Source organism: Rhinatrema bivittatum, chromosome 15 (genome assembly GCF_901001135.1).
Source record: "Rhinatrema bivittatum chromosome 15, aRhiBiv1.1, whole genome shotgun sequence".
Lineage (NCBI taxonomy): Eukaryota > Metazoa > Chordata > Amphibia > Gymnophiona > Rhinatrematidae > Rhinatrema > Rhinatrema bivittatum.
In genome coordinates, this window is record NC_042629.1 from 36,993,222 (window position 1) to 37,010,737 (window position 17,516).

At 44.9% G+C, this 17,516-nt stretch overlaps 1 protein-coding gene across 2 annotated transcripts in view; it reads right to left on the minus strand.

Moving 5' to 3' along the window:
• CFAP44 (cilia and flagella associated protein 44) overlaps positions 1-17,011 on the minus strand; it is a 131,467-nt gene extending 114,456 nt beyond the window's left edge. For both annotated transcript variants that reach the window (XM_029578456.1, XM_029578457.1), the window contains exons 1-3: positions 16,980-17,011; positions 15,590-15,763; positions 1,249-1,422 (exon numbers count right to left, since the gene is read on the minus strand). In XM_029578456.1, the coding sequence (XP_029434316.1) occupies positions 1,249-1,422; positions 15,590-15,761 (346 nt within the window). In that variant the 5' untranslated portion in view covers positions 15,762-15,763; positions 16,980-17,011. The remainder of the gene's footprint in view (positions 1-1,248; positions 1,423-15,589; positions 15,764-16,979) is intronic.
• Positions 17,012-17,516: the final 505 nt, after the last annotated feature.

Genomic DNA, 17,516 nt, shown 5'->3' on the forward strand with positions numbered 1-17,516 from the left:
TTTGATTGGGACTAGTCCTTTAAGGTTTGAAAAAAAAAAAAAAAAAAAAGTAGGTTAAGCGGTCTAGCTTTAATTATCAGCCGCTTCACTGCCTCCCAGGAGGTTGGGAGGTCCTGAAGGGATTATCCCTCCTGGTTCTGAGGCCACCGGAGTTGGGGAGGTTATTTACCCAACAACCACTCCTGGCCAAGGTGATACCGGGGGACCCGGCTCACTCATCCTATTTGGAGCAGCTCCCGGGGCCCGCGGCATTTCTTCAGGTAAAAAAAAATATATATATTATATTTTATTCTGTAAACAGCTTTTGCAGTTTCTTGCTAACTCAGTGCTCGGCGGCGCCGTAGGTTTCGTTTTTGCGTCGGAGTCTATTTTTTTCTTTTTATTTCTTTTTCTTTTGGTTCACCCCGTTTGTCAGGTTTTTTTCTTGATGCTGCGCGTGTGGAGACGCGCACTCACAACTCTCACGGGAGAGCCTCTGCTCTGCTTGCCTCCCCAGTGGGGAGGGCCCGTCTATTTTAGCTGCAAAGGGATGCGAGTCAGCCGGCTCGCGCGGCCCCAAAGCCTCAGCGCGGCTGCTCTCCTCCTCCAGATCCGTTTCGTTGCAGTGCAGGAACGGAGGCTTGAGTACGATGCGAGCAGCGACTCAGCAGGCCATGCAGGGAGCATCGGATCCTCCTCCTTTGTCACCGCAGCAGGCAGTTCCCGGGGGAGACAAGCCGCACGAAGATGCAGCAGGCTCAGATGAGGAGAGCCTTGAGGAGGTCTCAAATTCCTCTTCCTCCTTTTCAGGGGATTTTATTAGGTTTCTGCATAAGGCTTACAAATTTAAGAAGAAGCGAAGGAAGCACAGAGAGAGTTCCTCTGCGCAGGGTCCAAGGGACTGGTCCTCCAAACGTTTGAGACCAAGCGGTTTTGATTCTGATCCAGTTCCAAAGCGTCCTCTTCGTTCATTCTAGCTCCACAATGTAGTTACTTTTAGTTCACAGGAAAAAGGAGTTTGGCTTAAATGAAAGAAACACCTAACGATAATAAAAAACTGTAAACCTTGCTCAGACATATCTTGGCACATAACAAAACCTGACCTGGTGAGATATACAGTAGGCCAGTTTACAGTGGAATAAAATCAATGTAAGGAAAATAAACAAGGACATAGGTAGAGCACTAAACTATCAAGCTTGTTTCTTTCACTCTGTGCATATAAAACTCTATCCTGAGAACAGGGCCTCCTTTAAAAAGCCCTTCACTCACTTTCTTTTTCTGCCTGTTTTCCTGGTCCCTTCTCAGCGCTGGCCTCTCTTTTCGGCTCCAGTGGGGCATCCGATTCCTGTCCATCTGGTACTGGTTGTCCTTCCTTGGCACTGGTCTCAGCAGAAAGCTGGCCATCTTTTTCAGTCTGTTCTTCAGTTTTCCCTTCATCCATTTCTAGGGTGTTAAAATCAGAGCAGTTAGGTTTCCTGAATTATCTACTGGTGTCTGCCACTATGCTTCTTGGCCAAGGAAAGAACCAATTAATGAAGTGTATTCCAAATTTTCGAGGATACCACATTTTTACACATTTTTTTCTTTTGTTTTGCTTTGCTCCTATCTGTGAGCTCCAATCCATTAGGGACACTGAGCAAGTCCAATTTTATGGGAGAAGACAGAGTCACTGGACTGAAAGAGATAGGAATTTCCTATGAGCTCAGCTAGGCAGCTGTTCCTTTAGTTCAGGACTTCCCAAACTAGTCCTGGTGACCACACAACCAGCTGGATTTTCAGGCCTTTCACAATAAATATGCTTGCGATCTATTCAAGAGACCCAGTTAGGCAAATGTACCTCATGCATATTCATTGTGGATATCTTGAAAACCTGACTGGCTATGGGGTCACGAGGACAGGTTTGGAAGGCCCTCTTTTAGATCAGGAATAAACAGTTTTAGTACAGCGTTTCTCAAACCCTCTCCTGGAGGCCAGTCAGGGTTTCGGGATACCCATAATGAACATGCACAAGATAGATGTCTGTACATTGGAGAACCAGCTTATGCAGATCTCTGCCATACATATTCATTGTGGAAATCCTGAAAACCTAACTGGCTAGCAGTGGCTCCAGGAGAGGGTTGAGGCGCACAGTTTTAGTCAGAGATCTGCAAGTTTGAGCCTAAGATCTCCCAGCTGGATGGGCATGGTGAGCTGCAGGGGATGTGGAGCCCTCAGGACACCCAACGGATGCAACCTTGACCAAATCAGTAGCTCCCTGTGCTGCTGGGAGCCAACTGGAAACTAGCCATTGAGCTTAAGCAAACTTCCCCAGTCAACAGTACGGAAGGGATTATTATAAGCCACAAATCAAATATGTTTCTCAGTTCTGAGAGCAGGCAGATTCTCAATCTTTGAAAGCTGAAAATCACTAGCCCAGTAGCTTTAGAAATATTAATTTTGCTGCCCATTATGGCTCCTTACTTATCACCCTCCCCCAAATAAGTCACTTATAGAGAGTTCATTATATTGAACTGGTCAAAGAGGCTAATTCAAACTTTATTCATATTTAAAGGATTCTTTTACCAAATGACACATTTATAATAAATATTTGTTTCCCTCGAGCTAAAAATGTAGTACAGAAAAATGCCAGTAAAGAGCAAATACAACTCTATGGAAAAAGGAAATTATCTTGCACAGCCAACTCCTTCCCCAAAAGCACTAGTTACACTTGTAGCTAGGCAACCATTGGTAAATGTTCCCATTTTCACTAAGGAAGTGCTGAGAGCAAGGCAGTCTGGGATTTGTGGTCCTCTTGTTCATTCCACTATAACATGTGTGTAAGCAATGATGAGAAAGTTTACCTACCTACCTGTATCCAGAGCCAGGCTTTAAAAAAAACGTTTAAACTTCTGCTTAATGCAATTGTGAGCGTTTTATGCTTTATTTTTAAATCAGCCTAGAAAACAAGTAGGGAAAGTACTTTGAAAAGATTTTAAAAACTGCGGAGATAGTCTCCCCCCAGAGAATGAATATTGTTTGTACTGTTGCAGTATTTGCCATTTAACATACAAAACATTATTCTGGTCAACAGAACAAAGTTAATGTAAATCGGCAGCTGTCATATTGGTGGTTGAATACCAGTAAATGAAACGGAGGAAGCATTCAAGCTGATTTGTGAGAGAGGTAGAGAGTGAACAGCTGGGGACAGAGGCAGCTCCCGCATGGAGGAGAGGGAAGCGCCAGGCTGGAGCGACTCAGGAAAATGCAGCGATTGAAGAGAAAGAAAATAACCCATCCCCAGAGACTGCAGCAAATGAGACAATGAAAGAGTAAAATGAAAGCAAAATACCATTAGGGGAAGAAGAAAGCAAATTTGCTTACTGTAAACGGTGTTTCCTTAGATAGCAGGATGAATGAGCCATGCTGTCTGATATGTCCTCCAGCAGCCTCTAGGTGGAGCTTCTCTCAGAGATTACAGAGCTTTGGCTCTGCGGCTGCACATGCTTCTTCCCGCGTAAATTGTCATTTTCTCCTTAGTTTGTAACGTAGTGCGCATCCAGCAAAGCGGTACTTTCTGAGACTGTCTAGGGAGGCGGGTGGGGCAGCATGGCTCATTCATCCTGCTTTCTATAGAAACACCATTTACGGTGAGCAAACTTGCTTTTTCCCATGGATAGCAGGACTTAATTAGCTATGCTGTTTGGGAGTCCCCCGCTGCGGGTTGTGGTCTGCTATTTCATGCACATCTTGAAGTCCTGTGTGCACAACCCGCTCCTGAGGTAGAGAGACTCATTTTCTCATAGAAGCAGACAACACTGCTGAATCCAGAGCTGCATCTGAAGCTGTCTGCTAGTCCAGGTAGTAGTGGGATGTGAAGGTATGTAAAGACGACCTTGTAGCTGCTTTACAAATGTCCTGCAACGGCACCATATGAAAATGCGCCAGTGAAGTAGTGACTGCTCAAACTTGATGTGCTCGGGCCCTGTCCAGAAGAGTCACTAATCGCTTTGTGTAGCAAAAATGAATGCATTAAGATATCCAGCTCGAAATAGTCCTCTTTGCCACTGGCAGGCCAGGGGCATTCGGATTGAATGATACAAAAGCTGAGAGGTTCTGTCAGAAGAATGTGTCCTTTGCTTTTAGTATGCTAACGCTCTCTTACAGTCCAGAGTGTGGAGGAGACACTCCCTATCATTGCTGTGAGGCTTTGTGAAGAACATAGGTAACGTAATGGTCTGGTTGAGGTGGAAAGGCGATACCACCTTAGGTAAAAAGGAAGGATGGGTACACAATGTAATCTTGTCGTGAAAAAACTGCAAGTTCGGCGGGTAGTGAACCAGAGCTTGATGTTCACTGACCCGTCTGGTGGAAACCACTGCAATCAGGAATACCACTGCCCAGGTGAGGTATTTCCCACAGTCGCTCCATTTGACCTTGGGCAAGTCACTTTACCCTCCGTAACCTCAGGTACAAAATTAGATTGTAAGCTCTGAGGGGACAGGGAAATACATCTAGTACGTTAATGTAATCTGCTTTGATGTACACTTTAAAGTGCCAAAAAGCGGAATATAAAAATCTAAATAAATGAAAATCTAAAATACTGTCCATTGGTTCAAAGGGTGGAAACAGTTGTTCCAACACTAAGTTAAGATCCCAAGGGACTGCTGGCTTGGTCACCGGTGGTCGCAGTCTCAAGATCCCCTTAATGAAATGAGAAATTGGGAGTGGCTTGATATTTGAAGCCCATTGTGTGGGTGATGATATGCAGCAATAGTACTGACATGAACCCTGACCGAGGCTGTTGCCAAGCCCAATTAGTAGAGAGTATGAAGTACTCTAGCAGAATGAACAGGAGAATGGATTTATGTCTTTTGCCTGGCACCAAGTGGAGTATCAGCACCATTTCCCTCGATAGTTTTTCCTGGTAGAAGACTTCTGAGATGATATGAGGATGTCCTCAAACCCTGATGATATGTGCAGATGGTTCAATATGGTCCTTTCAATCTCCATGCTGTGAGATGAAGTGAGGAATGCATGGGGTGCAGCAACATCCCCCCTTCCTGTGTTAGAAGACTTGGACTGTTTCCCAACAAGACAGGAGGAGCAATGGACAGTCCAAATAGATAGGCATACCAAGGTTGCCACGGCCATGCCGGAGCAATGAGTTTAGGTCTGCGACATCCTCAATGCATTTCTGTATGGTCCAAGAGATGAGAGGGATCGAGGGTAAGTGTATAGAAGAACCCCCGTCCACAGAATGAGGAATGCATCCTGCGTGAATCGCTCTCGGCTGGGATAAACTGAGCAGAACGCTGGGACCTTTCGGTTGCATATTGTAGCGAAGAGATCCATGTGGGGGAGACCCCCATCTCTTGAAGAGGTTGTCCACCATGCTTTGGTTTAGAGTCCATTTGTGTGGGTGGAACACCCTGCTTAGATGATCTCTGTGATGTTGTCCATTACCAGAAGGTAGATCGCTTGCAGGGAGATGGCATATGTCTCTGCCCATCTAAGGATCTGGATTGGTTCCCTGCAAAGAGGCCATGAACCTGACCCTCCTCCTTTATGTAGAACATAGCTACTTGGTTGTCTGTATGGATCATATGTTTTCCTTTGATCTGGTTTGGAAACATTAGAAGAGCATTCTGGATCACTCTGAGTTCCAACAGATTTATATGACAATGAGTCTCTGATGGGGACCACAGCCCCTGCATCTGTATCTAGCCCCCAGCCCTTCATTGAAGCATCTGTGGTCAGAACTAGCTAATGTGTTACACTTGGGAAGAGTGCTTCCATGGAGAGATTGGACGGGGATAGCCACCATGCTACGACCTTGCGCATGGCGGTTGTTAACACCACCTTGCTAAGCAATGGCTGAGCAAACTGAGTCCACTGTGACTTTAACCCCCACTGTAAGCGCCACATGTGGAGTCTTGTATGTGGTACTACATAAATTGCCACTGCCATGTGGCCCAGGAGGATCAAAATCTGGCATGCAGTGGGGTGAGACTTGTTCTGCAGTTGCAACACCAGCAATTGAATGGTTTTCACTCTGTCCTCTGGAAGATAAGCTCTTCCTGCGACTGTGTTGATTTTGGCTCCGATGAATTGCAGAAGCTGTGTTGGCTGGAAGTGAGACTTCTCGTAGTTTATTAGAAAGCCTAGCTCCTCTAGACATGGATCATTTGTTGTAAGTGAGCACGTAGAGAATTTGCTTCTGAGTCTACCAGAAGTCAGTCATCCAGATAGGGGAATAGCTGGATCCTTGCTTGACGGAGGTAGGCCACTGCTACCGCCAAGCACTTGGTAAAAATTCTCGGGGTAGACGATAGACCAAAAGGGAGCACCTTGTACTGATAGCGCCATCCATTGACCTGAAAACATAGGTAATGCCAGGAGGAATGGTGCATCGGAATGTGAGAGTATGCATCCTTGAGATCTATCAAGCACATCCAGTTGTAGGATTGAAGAAAGAGTATGATGGATTTTAGGGAGGTCATCTTGACCTTTTCCCTTGCAATGAACTTGTTGAGGGCTCTTAAAATCAGGATTGGGTGGAGAACCTGGATTTCTTTGTTATGAGGAAGTATTGGGAGTAGAACCCCTCATTGTGTTTGCGACCAGGCACCATTTGGATGGGCTGTTGCTGTAAAAGAGAGGATACTTCGTCCTGTAAAAGTGGCGCCTGGGCACAGTTCCACAGAAGAGGTATAAGGCGCGGAATTATAGCCAATATCCCTAGCAAATGATGTTTAAAATGCAGCGATCTGACATGATTGCCCTCCAAGAGTCATAAAAATGGGGGATCCGACCTCCTATGTACAGTGGTTGTAGTGGCTTGGCCATCCTGAAAAACTTTGTCAGCTTCTGGGGCTCAGTCTACGGCTGTCTCTGTTGGTTCTGTGGTCTAGATCTATTCTGGGTGAACGCTGGTTGCACTTGCGGCTTGGGCTGCGGAAAGGTCTGTGTCCAGAAAGGAGCAAACTGATGATATGGACGTCTGTGGTAGCCCAGCTTTCGGTAGCTGGGGTAATACCCTCTGGAAGTGGATTGTTGTTCGGAGGTAGAAGCCAGGGAAAAACTGCTACATTCTGCTCCTTCAGCTACGAGACTGTCTCCTGTAGCTTGTCCCCAAAGAGGTTGTCCCCCTTGTACGGAAGATCAGCAACTTTTCATTAACATCCTCTCAACTAGGCCATCCTGCGGGCCCCTACAGCAACTGCCGATGTCTTGAATGCTTCATATACTATCTGAAGAAGATGACGTAACCCTTCCTCCATATCCAGGAAGGACTGAGGTAGCGTTCCATCCTCCAAATTACTCCAGCAATGGGGTCTGATTGATTGCAAACACTCATATAGATACTGAGTGAAGTAGAACTGGTGTTGCTGGATCTTTGCATATAACATGCAGAACACAGACAGAACCTCTCCCAATACAGAATAAAGAGATCATAAAGCATAAACAAGCATGTAGACAAAAAATTGAACTGGAAAGCACAGCCAGACAATATGCAATGCAACAATGGAAAAATAGAAATACCATTCCTCATAAAACATCAAACAAAAAATAAAAAATATAAAACACTCATAATACTAAAACCATATTAATAAAAAGAATAAATGTTTCAAAAAGCTGTAATTCAATCTCATATACAAATTATAAAAAAATTTCCCAAACACCAATAAAATTTTGCAAACACATTAAATAGCACTCAATAATTGTAACTAGTGGGGTTGATTTTAAAAGCAGTGCGCGCACACACATGGACGCTCCAATTTTATAACATGCGCATCCTGGTACACACGTTATAAAATCTGATGGCCGCGCACGGGGGGGAGGGAATTTTCACAAAATACTCGCTGCGACGCAATCAGGCCTCCCCCAGTTCCCTCCCAGTCTGCTCTAATTAAGGAGTGGACCGGGAGGGAACTTCCCTACCTCCTCTTCCCCGACCCCTAAACCTAACCTAACTGTTCCTAAATTTTTTATTTTGGTACTTACTGCTCCTCTGGAGTAGAAGCAATCTTCGTGCACCAGCCGGCTGCCAGCGCACACTTCCTCGAGACAGTGTTGAATAACACTATCCTGACCCACCACCCGCCCAGACCACACACCCCGGCCCACCCTTTTCTTTGGGCCCGGCACTTCTGCGCGTAATGGGCATTACATGCGTGGCCAGGCCCGTTTTAAAATACGTGCGGTGCGCGCAAGGGCCGGCCACGCGAATAACCCCCGTAATTTACATGCATGGCCCTTTTAAAATCAGGCCAAGTAAGAATTAAAAAATTCCTGCTATCCATACCTGAGAACTTTTGATTTCCGGTCATCCTGAGATATCTATGGACTAATGTGGGAGGAGCAGGCGAGAGTGAGGGAACTTCTCCTTCCTCTCTCACACAAGTTCTTTCATGCTCATACATGCGCTCACATACACATAGAGGCTCTCTCTCATACATTCACATGCTCTTATCCACATACTTGCTCTTACACTTGCTCTTTTATACACACACACAGAGATGCTCTCACACTTGCTCTTTCACACACACACGCTCTCACACTTGCTCTTTCACACACACACGCTCTCACACTTGCTCTTTCACACACACACACGCTCTCATACATACACATGTTCTCAGCACATGCATAACTCTTTCACACACAAGCAGATGTTCTCACATACACAGATACTCTCTCATACATATACATACACTTGCTTTCATCCATACACATTGATGCTCTTGCACATGCTCACCCAGCACATGCTGTCATACACACACACATGCTCTCTCATACATACACATGCAGATGTTCTCTCTCAGGCAACCCATATCCTATCACATACACACCCACACATGCTATCCATCAGGCTCTGTCTCCCCTTTCTGTTGTGGTGATGAGAGGGATGAGCTCAGCAGGCAGACGGTCTCTTCTTTCCTCCTGCCACTAGCGGGCTGTGCTCCACTGGGGGCCACAAAGCCTTTTCTCTTCCTCCTGCCCAGGCCTGGTGCTTGCAGGTGAGGAGGGGTGGGGGGGGTGGTGGTGGACCCCATTTCACTGGTGGCCCTCTTATTTCTTTTTCAGTCACCCCCCACCTGTGCCGGTCCTGCAGTATTCAGAAATCACAGGGCTAGCGCTTCCTTTATGCTGATCTCATTGCGAGATTAGCACAAAGAAAGTGCTAGCCCCGCTATTTTTGACTACCGCAGGATCGACACAGGAGAAGGAGCGGCAGCTGAACGGGCTCCCTCCTGCTCCCAGTCGCGTCGTACACGGGCCTCTTCTTGTCTTTGCCACCGGTGAGATGCGGTCCATGGGCAGCTCTCTTCTTTCTTTTTCATTCCGCCCTGCCCTTTCCCACCTGTGCTGGTATGCAAAAATCGCCGGGGCTAGCACGTTTAGGATAAATATGTATCAGGAGAGGCAGGGGGAGGCGGCCACTGAGTGTTTTGGAGGGACATTTTGCCGCTCCAAAACTTTGCCGCCTGAAGCGGCCGCCTCACCCTGCCTCATTATAGAACTGCCCCCCCCCCCCCCCGCAGGAAAGAGTAAACAAAATAATCTCTAGTAATTCAATCAGTCATTCTTCTTTGTAAAACAGAGTGCTTAGTACAGCCTCCTAAAGCTCCCTAACAACTTTCAACCTTAGAAAAAGAATGAGCCGGTTAATCAGAAGGAAGCGCGCATCACTGCAGGAAAGCTGATCCACAGGAGCCTGGCCATAAAGTAAGGTAATGCTAGAGAATCGAGGACCAAAAATCATTAAATAAATTGAAAGTAAATTATAAATAATTCAAATTAACTTGAAAATCCAGGGAGCCTGTGTCAACAACTAACCATCCAGAGCTGGAGGCAGAGAACACTGGCTGATTGTGGGTCCATAGATGACATACATAGCTGATGTCATCAAAGGAATTTACAACTCTGCCTCCAGGAGCTGGATAAGAGAGGATACCCACATGTTTCTGAACTGGTGGAGCATAGGACGAGGAAGCAGTGGATTTCTCCAACTCCACCTTGATAGTGTTTTAAGGGCTCTTCCTCCAGGAATTTGTCCAAACCTTTTTTAACCCAGCTACACTAACAGCTCTTACCACATCCTCTGGCAGTGATTTCAGAGCTGTTATCCATTGAGTAAAACATTTTCTCCTATTTGATTTACATGTGTAACCCTTTGTTGGGGTGGATACTGCTTCTCAAGGCACCCACACTAATTTTCTGTTTTTGGGGCTGCTCCAGCTAGTACTTCTCCCCCTTTCTCTTTGTCCCAAGGGGTGGCTCCTTTTTGTGGGAGAAAGCTTATGGCCCAGATGGAGGTGTGTTTCTAGCTCCTTCTTCCTTACTAACACTAATGCTGTTACTGGGACAAAAACAGGATAAGGTACGGGTGTGTTCAACATAAAAGTTTACTGATTCTTTAAAGTTAAATCAAAGTCCAATTTATCTACGTTTATGACATTACAGTTGTCTGACTTGCCATCTTCCTCTGGGTATGTGTCCTCTCTCTCAGGTTCCTGGGGTTGAGCTTATCACTTGTGCTTTAAAAGGTAAAGTTTAAAACAACTGCACGGGTGTCCATGTGTGTGCGCCAATGCGCGCATTTTATAAAATCAGCTACCTGTGCGCACACGCGCTCCCGATTTTATATCGGCGCACACGAGTGCCAAATCGCATGCGTAAGGGGTGGGGGGTTCTTAGAAACGCATGGCGACGTGATAGGGAATTTCCCCAGTTCCCTCCTGGTCCACTCCAATACAGAAGCAGACTGGGAGGGAACTTCCTAACCCTCTAGCGAATCTGCCTACCTTTCCACCTTTCCTAAAAACCCCCTAACTACCCCTTGTTTTTTTCTTTTTTTTTTAACTTACCCGCTCTATGGTGCAGCGGTAAGTTGCATGGGCCGGCTGGCTGCTGCAGCGTGCTTCAGCGGGACAGCACCTAATGGCGCTGTCCCAGTCCACCCACACCCCGCCCAGATCTGTACTAGACTATGCGAGCCACAGGAGCTCAAATTCAGGGAGAGCTGCTCAGACAAAGATAGGCAGCAGCGCAGAGAGCCAATGGGAGCTGGAGCATCAAAGTAGCCTGTAGTTTATTTATTTAAAATTATTTTTAGCCAGCGCCCTCCAAAGTTCGGGGCAGGTTACAATGATACAAGCATGAAAGCAAGTGTACACATACACAGTCAATTAAAACAAACTACAAAATAAGACTCAAAACAGGATCGCATAATGATACAAGTAAATACAAAAAGCATTTATATTCTCTCATAATTTGCGGGACGAGAGCTCAACAAACTGGGGTCTCATGATGATATAAAACTGCTGCGTCATTGGGAGAGAATTAGGGTGGAGTTGAGGGAAAGACAATTCTGGAAAAAATGTGTTTTTAAAGCTGTTTTAAAATCTCTTTTGTTTATGAGAATTCGCATACCCTATGGAAGGGTTTTCTAGAGCGAAGGTCCGGCAAATGAAAATGCTATCTTCCATGTAAATGTCAATCTTACTCTTTTGACAGAGGGGGTTTCTAAGAGTGCTTGAGAAGATGATCTGAGTGCTCTGGGTGGTACATAGAATTTAAGAGAGCTAATGACTCATGGTGATTTTACGTGATATAATAAATTCTGAACCAGAGAGGCAAGTTTGTATTGGATCCTAAATTCAATTGGTAACCAACGTAGGATTTGCAAAGCTAGGCTAATATGTTTGTGTTTCTGGGTATTGGTAAGTAATCTCGCTGCTGCATTTTTAATTAACTGGAGAAGTTTGATAGAATTATATGGAAGACCTATGGATAACACATTACAGTTATCGATGGAGGTTAGGTTTAAAGATTGTAATACTGTTCTAAAGTAGTTTGAATCTAACAATGGTTTTAAGTGATGAAATAGACCTAGTTTATAAAATAAAGACTTTATAACAGTTTTTATATGAGGTTGCATAGATAATGTCGAGTCTAATTGAACACCAAGGTAGTGAACAGTATTGGAAATGGCAATAGGCTGAGAATGAAAATAAACAAAAGCTGGAATTGGATAGGGAGTTGAATGACCTAATACTATGATCTCAGTTTTGTTAAGATTCAGTGACAGTCTTTTATGGATGAACCAAGCTCTGATAGAAGAAAGATATAAAGAAATAAATTGAGATGATGTTGTCCATGAAGCTAATATCAGGAAAAAAAACCTGTTATCCTCAGGTTGTGAATCCTTGGACCGACGAGAGGATGGTATACCTGAGGAAGTGGATCCATAGGTTCTCCCGTCGAATGGCGAGGCAGAGCAGAAGCTGCGACCAGCTGACCCTCGGCACTGGAGACTGAGGCGACTTGTGAAAGCAGACGAAGAGTCATGACGTCAAGGAGGGGAATGGAGTCTTCGCCACTGGGAGTCCGCGGTCCCCCCAGGAGGAGCCCGTAGGGACCCTGGACCGCTGGGACTTAGGTGGATCTTTGAGAGGTCAAGGAGTCGAGAGTTTGGTGCAAGGGCTAACTGGAGCTTCACCCCTGGAAGCCCGCAGTGCCCTCGGGAGGAGCCCGTAGGGACCCGGGCCGCTGGGACTTAGGTGGGCCCTTGGAGACAATGGTCCAGAAGATGTCAGAGGTCAGGTGCCAGAGGGTCATCACTTACCAGTCCAGGATCTTACACCATGGGATCGCCGCTTGCCAGTCCGAAATCACACACCAGGAATCACTGCTTGCCAGTCCAAAGTCACACACCAGGAATCACTGCTAGTCAGTCCAAAGTCACACACCAGGAATCACCGCTAGCCAATCCGAAGTCAGGAACCAGGAACATCAAGACGAGACAGGAACAAGGATCCGAAGTACAAGAACTCACCGAAGCAAGCAGACCTGACTACGTGGAACGTTGCCAAGTCGAGGAATGAGCAGAGGAAGCTTCCTTTTATACTTCCTCTGCTCTGGCTCAAAGAGGAACAGCTGTAGATGGTTAAAGGGATCAGGTCCCTTTAAATCTAATGAGGAGGCACGGCCTCGTGCCTAAACATGGTGACGGCCATCTTGGATTTCCTCCGCGGAGGAAAGGCTACAGGATGTCGCGAGGGAGGAGCAGGGACGGCTCCCCACCCGGCGGCCAGAACAGGGACCCACGCGGGAGCGATGGGCACTGACTCGGGGGTTATTCTAGGAGCTGCCGCGGCAGGTCGCCACTGCGGGCAAGGTAGGGGGCCACTGATGTGGCTGTCCATAGCCTGCGGAACACAACAAAAACTGGATATCATTGGCATAGATACGATAGGATAACCATAAGGTAGCTAGAAGATGACAAAGAGGTGCTTTGTAATGTTGAACAAAATTGCCGAAATGGCTAAGCCCTAGGGAACACCTGTTGTGGTAGAAAACCAGGAGGAATTATTATCAGATATTCTTATTTGCTGAGTTCTGTCTGTTGATCTGAACCATTATTTTACAGTTCCAGAGATACCAGCTTCAGTGAGATGATTAAGGAGCATGTCATGGTTTAATGTATCAAAAGCTGAACTAATATCAAGAAGAATCAAGATGTAGGAAGTACCAGAATCAAAGCCCTTAGTAATTATGTCAGTGGTAGTCATAAATAGAAGTGACCAACAGGGAGCAGGCAACATGCAACACAAAAGCAACAGGAAGCAAAGTAGTGCTAGAATGGGCTGGGAGGTTGGTGAGGAGACGAGAATGCCAGGGATGAGTGTCCTGGGGCTGGATTAAGGAAAGCACTGAGACACAGTGATTGTATGTACTCACAAAAAAATTTCTAAATTAGCTGAACAAAGAGCAAAACATACATTTTCTAAACATCTAAAATCAGAAGACCTATAGTAAAGTACACTACTAACCTTCACTTTCCAAGAATCTATTCTATCAAATGATCTTACACATAAAAAAACATATATTGTTCGCCTTGTTGCAAAAGCCCCACCTTATAATGCACAATTCCTTACCAATTTTTCGATTTATAATGCTCGTACAGCTTGAAGTGGAAAGTTCAATGAATTCACAAAACTATGTCAATGCAGGGAGGGTGGGGACGAAGACCATCAGAGCCATCCTTAGCAACAGAGCCTGATGCAGTCACAAACTGTAAAAGGAGAAATGTGACTCAGGGGCAGTGCTGTGCAGAGGACCTGAGTTTGGTCCTTAGGTCAGCTGGAGATGCTACAGCAGAAGTTTTCACAGCCCCTACAAAAGGAGGGGAAGAATCCCAGTCATTACACAATGGCAACATCTAGTAACCCAAATTTAGGACCCATGATTTCAGGGATCTGTAAGAAGCCCTGGTGCATGGTCTCATCGAGGATTGTCACTGCAGTGGCTGGTCTAAATGACCTTGCAAAAATCCACAATGAAGGTTCATGGTGCTGGATATGAGATCTGGTTCCAGCTGAGCTGGAGATGCAGAACAGGAGGAAGCTGCTGGGGGTGAGGAAGGGGCGATCCAGAAAAAGAAAATATAACAAGCTTTGAAAACAAAGAGCAAAAAGGGATAGCAGCCCATACAGTTCATCATCATTCTTGGTTGTCGCTACTACCCACATCAATCTCCTGGGACCTGCTCCCTAATGAGCTCTAAAAACTATCAATGCCGAGACAATCGATTATTCAATCATCATAACTCTATTACATGAGATTTAAAAACAAAAAAGTAAGACGTAAAAAGGCTCGAGGATGTTTCACGCCTGCAAAGCTTCTTCAGAATTCATCTGTTGGCCTTGTTGATGGTGCCTCACACTCTCACTCAGAAAATGTGGCTGCAGATTTGCAAGGGATGTAAGTATCACGGACGTTATGAATTTGTAACCTGGTTTCCTATAGGAAAACTGGCCTTATAATATAATCATGACCTTCTATCTGTTCTCCCCAAGAACTTTTGAATTCTTCATCCAATTTCATTCAGATTTCTCAGCAATTAGTGACCTCCAGCTCACACTTTTCACATGCCTTCATTGTCCACAATATTTAGATTTTTTTTTTTTAATTTACCATTGTGAAAGAGGTCAGTACACATGAGATCAGTTGAACTCAAAGGGAGGTCAGAGCACACTGATGTGCTACAACTGCTTTGCCTTTGGTTAGTGCCTGTAGGTCCCTGATAACATAGTTTGAAATACAGTGTACCATGGAAGTCAACTTTCGATGGTAGACAAGGACATGTCATGATGCCTTCTTTCATACAAAAAAATACATAGATTTATGAGTACTAACCAATGGAAATGCAAATTTGGACTCTGCCTTTTCCCAGGGGCTGCAATTATTACTTTAACTGTATTCCCAGCCTGTTGATGCTATGGAATCAGAGGCAGGAGTAAATAACTCTCTAACATGGTCTGAGCCATCAGTCTAGCTCCACAATATGGTTAATTTTTGTTCACAGGAGAAAGGAATTTGGTTTAAATGAAAGAAACCCCTAATAATAATAAAAACCTTTAACCTTGCTTAGACATATCGTGGCACATAACAAAATCTGACCTGGTGAGATATACAGTAGGCCAGTTTACAGAGGAATAAAATCAATGTAGGAAAATAAACAAGGAGCTAGGTAAAGCCCTGAACAATCAAAGCTTGTTTCTTTCACTCTGTGCATATAAAACTCTATCCTGAGAACAGGGCCTCCTTTAAAAAGCCCTTCACTCACTTTCTTTTTCTGCCTGTTTCACTGGTCCCTTCTCAGCGCTGGCCTCTCTTTTCGGCTCCAGCGGAGCATTCGATTCCTGTCCATCTGGTACTGGTTGTCCTTCCTTGGCACTGGTCTCAGCAGAAAGCTGGTCATCTTTTTCAGTCTGTTCTTCAATTTTCCCTTCATCCATTTCTAGGGTGTTAAAATCAGAGCAGTTAGGTTTCCTGAATTATCTACTGGTGTCTGCCACTATGCTTCTTGGCCAAGGAAAAAACCAACTATTGAAGTGTATTCCAAATTTTCGTGGATACCACATTTTTTTCTTTTGTTTTGCTTTGCTCCTATCTGTGAGCTCCCAAGTCACTCCAACCCATTCGAGACACTGAGCAAGCCCAATTTTATGGACGACAGAGTCATTGGACTGAAAGAGATAGGAATTTCCTATGATCTCAGCTAGGCAGCTGTTCCTTTAGTTCAGGACTTCCCAAACTTGTCCTGGTGACCCCACAACCAACTGGATTTTCAGGCAGTACCACAATAAATATGCTTGCGATCTAAACAAGAGTCCCAGTTAGGCAAATGTCTCTCATGCATATTCATTGTGGATATCTTGAAAACCTGACTGGCTATGGGGTCACGAGGACAGGTTTGGAAGGCCCTCTTTTAGATCAGGAATAAACAGTTTTAGTTTGAGTACAGTGTTTCTCAAACCCTCTCCTGGAGGCCAGTCAGGTTTTCGGGATACCCATAATGAACATGCACAAGATAGATGTCTGTACATTGGAGAACCAACTTATGCAGATCTCTGCCATACATATTCATTGTGGAAATCCTGAAAACCTAACTGGCTAGCAGTGGCTCCAGGAGAGGGTTGAGGCGCACAGTTTTAGTCAGAGATCTGCAAGTTCGAGCCTAAGATCTCCCAGCTGGATGGGCATGGTGAGCTGCAGGGGATGTGGAGCCCTCAGGACACCCAACGGATGCAACCTTGACCAAATCAGTAGCTCCCTGTGCTGCTGGGAGCCAACTGGAAACTAGCCATTGAGCTTAAGCAGACTTCCCCAGTCAAAAGTACAGAAGGGGTTATTATAAGCCACAAATCAGTTCTGAGAGCAGGCAGATCCTCCATTTCTGAAAGCTGAAAATCACTAGCCAGTCACTACAGAAATATAAATTTGGCTTCCCATTAATGCTCTTTACCTCCCTCCCTCCCCCAAATAAGTCACTCATAGAGGGTTCATTATCTTGAACTTGTCAAAGGGGCTAATTCAAACTACATTCATAATTCAAGGATTCTTTTACCAAATGATATGTTTCTAATAAATATTTTGTTTCCCTTGAGCTAAAAATGTAGTGCAGAAAAATGCCAGTAAAGAGCAAATACAACTCTGTGAAAAAAGGAAATTACCTTGCACAGCCAACTCCTTTCCCGAAAGTGCTATTTACACTGGTTGCTAGGCAATGATCAGCAAAGCTTCCCATAGTCACTAAGGAAGTGGTGAGAGCAAGGCAGTCTGGGAGTTGTGGTCCTCTTATTCATTCCACGATAACACTTGTGTAAGCAATGATGAGAAAGTTTACCTACCTGAACCAACCAGGCTTTAAAAAAAATTTAAACTTCTGCTTAATGCAATTGTGAACTTTCTATGCTTTGTTTTTGTTTTTTGTTGTTTTGTTTTTTTTTAAATCAGCCTAGAAAACAAGGAAAATACTTTGAAGTTTTGTTTTTTTTTAATTTAATCATTTCAGAGATCATCCCCTCCTAGCAGTATTTGCCATTTAACATACAAAACATTTTTCTGGTCAATAAAACAAAGTTAATATAGATCAATGGCTGTCATGTTGGTGGTTGTATTCCAGTAAATGAAACTGTAGAAGCATTCAAGCTGGTTTGCTGAGAGAGGTGGAGAACGAACAGCTGCAGACAGAGGCAGCTCCTACACAC